This window comes from Penaeus monodon, chromosome 31 (genome assembly GCF_015228065.2).
Source record: "Penaeus monodon isolate SGIC_2016 chromosome 31, NSTDA_Pmon_1, whole genome shotgun sequence".
Lineage (NCBI taxonomy): Eukaryota > Metazoa > Arthropoda > Malacostraca > Decapoda > Penaeidae > Penaeus > Penaeus monodon.
The window spans coordinates 21,590,380-21,590,930 of record NC_051416.1 but is presented as its reverse complement, the minus strand read 5'-3'; the positions used below and the strand labels follow the sequence as shown (position 1 = coordinate 21,590,930).

The 551-nt window shown below is 41.6% G+C and overlaps 1 protein-coding gene across 42 annotated transcripts in view; it reads left to right on the top strand.

Moving 5' to 3' along the window:
* The window catches only part of LOC119593093 (cytoplasmic dynein 1 intermediate chain-like), a 47,628-nt gene that overhangs the window by 37,183 nt on the left and 9,894 nt on the right, over positions 1 to 551 (top strand). For 21 of the 42 annotated variants that reach the window (XM_037942026.1, XM_037942042.1, XM_037942041.1 and 18 more), the window contains one exon: positions 109 to 156. The exons of the other annotated variants lie outside the window; for them this stretch is intronic. In XM_037942026.1, the coding sequence (XP_037797954.1) occupies positions 109 to 156 (48 nt within the window). The remainder of the gene's footprint in view (positions 1 to 108; positions 157 to 551) is intronic. 42 annotated transcript variants of the gene reach the window in all.

The following is a 551-nucleotide window of genomic DNA, read 5'->3' as shown; positions in this document are numbered from 1 at the left end:
GTTAGATTGTGAACTGATGTGGCTGTGAGGATGTTTGCTAACAGCCCACCACGGAGGTAGACTGACTTGGTCTTTTTTCTTTCCCCCCCCCCTCTCTCCTATACCCAGACGAATATAATCTAAACCCAGCGCTAGAATGGGATGATGAATTCACAGGTAGGTCCCGTGCTCCTGGCCGCTACTGCTGCTGATGTGACCTTGGCTCTTGTCTTTTGCTTTATGGTTATCAGCTGCTTTAGTGTTTGGCCTTTACTGTTTGCTGTTGTCTGTCCTTGTGTTATGTTGTGTGCTGGTGAATGTGTGACGGAAAAATGGTGATGCAAATATTGTCATTACGTGTCGGCCCTTCCGTTGTCGTCTGCGAGAAGGGAAGGTTTCCGTCCCGAAAAGAAGTCACTTTAAAAAAAGATTTAGAGAAATTGTTTGTTTGTTTCTCTTTGTAATGTTTTGGTTTACGAAACAAAGTAATCAATATTTGCATTGGCTCATTTTCTAGAAATAGGTATTATGGAAATTTGTATTTTCTATTCACTTGTTGCTTATACATCTTT